The sequence below is a fragment of the Malus sylvestris genome, chromosome 5 (genome assembly GCF_916048215.2).
Source record: "Malus sylvestris chromosome 5, drMalSylv7.2, whole genome shotgun sequence".
NCBI lineage: Eukaryota > Viridiplantae > Streptophyta > Magnoliopsida > Rosales > Rosaceae > Malus > Malus sylvestris.
In genome coordinates this window covers 2,371,986-2,374,927 of record NC_062264.1, presented here as the reverse complement: position 1 = coordinate 2,374,927, position 2,942 = coordinate 2,371,986, and the positions used below count along the sequence as shown (strand labels likewise).

At 35.6% G+C, this 2,942-nt stretch overlaps 1 protein-coding gene across 1 annotated transcript; it reads left to right on the top strand.

The window, feature by feature from the left end:
* The first annotated feature begins 834 nt into the window (after positions 1–834).
* Positions 835–2,640, top strand: LOC126621462 (transcription factor LAF1-like). Its single transcript, XM_050289962.1, has 2 exons — positions 835–1,175; positions 1,455–2,640. Exons 1-2 carry the CDS (start codon positions 1,028–1,030, stop codon positions 2,363–2,365), a joined length of 1,059 nt encoding a protein of 352 aa, XP_050145919.1. The 5' UTR covers positions 835–1,027; the 3' UTR covers positions 2,366–2,640.
* Positions 2,641–2,942: the final 302 nt, after the last annotated feature.

Here is a 2,942-nt window from a genome sequence, read left to right as displayed (position 1 = left end):
TTGAAAATGAGGCGCCTATATCAAAACACTCCTATTTTTAATTTGTACCCATATATTTAATTTATTTTTGTACCCACATTTTTAATCTTTTATTTGTACACATAATTATTTTTAATCTTTTATTTGTACCCATATCTTTATCATGTAAAATAAAATGTCTGATCAGATTTCACATAGTTTAAATTTGAAAAAAATAATTCCCTATTTGGTATTAATCTTTGCATGATTTTAGAGAAGAATTATAAATTTTCGTTATTCAATTTCTTAATTAATAGTGAAATTAAATATTTGCTCCTTCAATCAAAGTATTAATTCAAATTAATAAAATTTGAGTCTAAGGTTTTGGTAAACTAGGGACCCTAACCAAAGTTTTCTTTAATAATATTTTAAAAAATAGACGGCAAGCCATATGAGTATTACATCGTAGAGATAACACTAAGGCATTTTATGACAAAACTTATCCCACATCCAATAATAAGTGGTTAAGATGAGAATAAATCGGTAATAATGGTGGTACACTATGTATTGTCTAAAATATTTATTACCATATTCCCTGCACTAGGAGAAATGTCCCTTTTATTAAAACTATAAGCTGCCCAAAACTTCAGGTCTTGATTAACATGGTTCAATGGATTAAGTATATATGTGCATGTTTAAATAAATAAATAATTAGATATGTGTGTGCGTGTATGAGAGGGAGAGATAAACAGTTGGGAATTTGAGGGTGAGGTTTAATTGTAAGCCAATGACATAACAAGAAAAGGCTCATTTGGCTCTACAGGTTTCATGTAGATATAGAGGATTAATGTGTCGTGTAAAACCAACAAAAGTGACTGCCCATCCATAACCCTAAACCGACCCCTCACTTTATTCCTCTTTGTTCTGCAATATTTTCTTTTCTCTATATATCTTTGTGGACTCGCAGCTGCTATAAACTTCCCTGTGGTGGTGTAATTGATCATCATGTCCTAGAAGAACAACTGTCATATAATAGCTAAGCTACCTCATCAAATTAAAGACCGTTTACATGGAGGATTATGGGGATGAAGCAAAGAGTACAGGTTGCCCACGTGGACATTGGAGGCCTGCCGAGGATGAAAAACTCCGGCAACTTGTCGAGCAATATGGTGCACAGAACTGGAACTCTATTGCTGAGAAGCTTCAAGGAAGATCAGGTATAAACCTCACCATGTGTTTGTGTTTGTTTTGTGTTTGTGCTTAATTGCTGTTGTGTCGGTTTGGGAAAACTCTCTTGGATTTTTTTTCTTAACCAGCTCTGTAACCTAATATTCTCTTTAATTAACTTGGACCATGAGCGTCTTACGACTTAATGAATTAATATGAAAATACACGCGTGCTTATACACACACACAATTTGGGAGATGATATATACACATGCCTTAATTTTACCCAACATGTTTCCTGATTTTTTTTTTTTAATTAATCTTTGATAGGAAAGAGTTGTAGATTGAGGTGGTTTAATCAGCTAGACCCGAGAATCAACCGAAGGCCGTTCAGCGAGGAAGAGGAAGAGAGGCTTCTGGCAGCACATCGCATTCATGGAAACAAGTGGGCGCTGATAGCAAGGCTTTTTCCCGGTCGGACTGATAATGCTGTGAAGAATCATTGGCATGTTATAATGGCAAGAAGGCAAAGAGAACAGTCCAAAGTTTGTGGGAAGAAAAGTTTCCAAGATTTCTTTAACGATCACTCACCAAATTCCTCCTCAATTTCCAACAATTTTGATGCAAGCAGGAAATTAAGATCCCAAGGATCATCAATCGGGTTTGGTCGGAATAATATTAGTACTAAGTTCCTTGAATTCCAAAACCCGAATAAAGATAGGGCAATGTTCATGGATTCAAGGCCTACTAGCTCCTTTCCTTATAATTGGAACTTTGCTTCAATGTCAGCAACATCAAACAACTCATCATCTTCAGTGGATTTATTGGGAAGAGAAAGAAGAGATTACATCAACAATGGTAGTTCTAATTATACGATTTCTGAGCTCTCGAAAGGTTCGCATCCTCAACTCGTTCATCGTAGACATAATCCGACTTCCTCATTCCTGTATGGTTGCTATAGGGGTTCTTCTAGTAATGCATTTGGGCGTCCAACTTACAGTAGCCCTTTTGGGTGCCCCAGTAATCATGCCGACCATCTTATTAATCGTCAGGATCAACACGGAAGTACGCTCAAGGAAATGTTGCCTAATCTTTATGAGAATGCATCAACGTTGCCAAAGTGGAGGGTTGCAGCTACAACTACTAAATTTGATGACCATGATCCTCAAGATCACGTGTCTATCGATCATCACAAGGAAACTCCCTTCATAGATTTTCTTGGTGTGGGGATCTCTTCTTAATAATCATGCCCAAACTATGGAAATTTAATTTAATATTTTTTTTATATTGTTGTATTTTCAAAAGGGAGGGCATGCAGATATTTAGGATATATTATAGCAGTTAATATATTATGACCGATGATACTTACCCTAGTTCTTGTATTTAGGGACACCCGCCACCGGTTTGTAGTTGCTAGTACTCAAATTAGTTCTCTAGGGTTGAGGTTTTCAAGAATCAAATATTTAATATATGTTGTCCTTAATGATAAAAAAGTTGTTGATGATTTTCTCTGCTATTTGTCTCATTTTAATCAATGCCAGATAGCAAAAGGATGATCATTTTAATTTTTTCAATGAAATGTAGGCTTTAAGTACTCCATTCAAGCAGCAGTTCATAGCTGTATGTATTACATTTTTGGCATATGACATTGATGTTCATCACCATAGATAATGCAATTTTCATGGTTTTCAAACAGTGCGAGCACCTGGAACCTGCATCTTTTCCTATCTTAAGATAGTCTAACTTAGAGCCTCGAAAATCCCTTTTAGAGAAATCTCTAGGAAATTCCAAGTCATACTTCCCATAAAAGTAGTTCAG

What these genes read in the sequence shown, in the direction of transcription:
- LOC126621462 (XM_050289962.1), top strand. Translation starts at nt 1,028, where the DNA reads ATGGAGGATTATGGGGATGAAGCAAAGAGTACAGGTTGCCCACGTGGA. An exon ending in GAAGCTTCAAGGAAGATCAG is followed by an intron (nt 1,176 to 1,454) that starts GTATAAACCTCA and finishes AATCTTTGATAG; the next exon opens with GAAAGAGTTGTAGATTGAGG.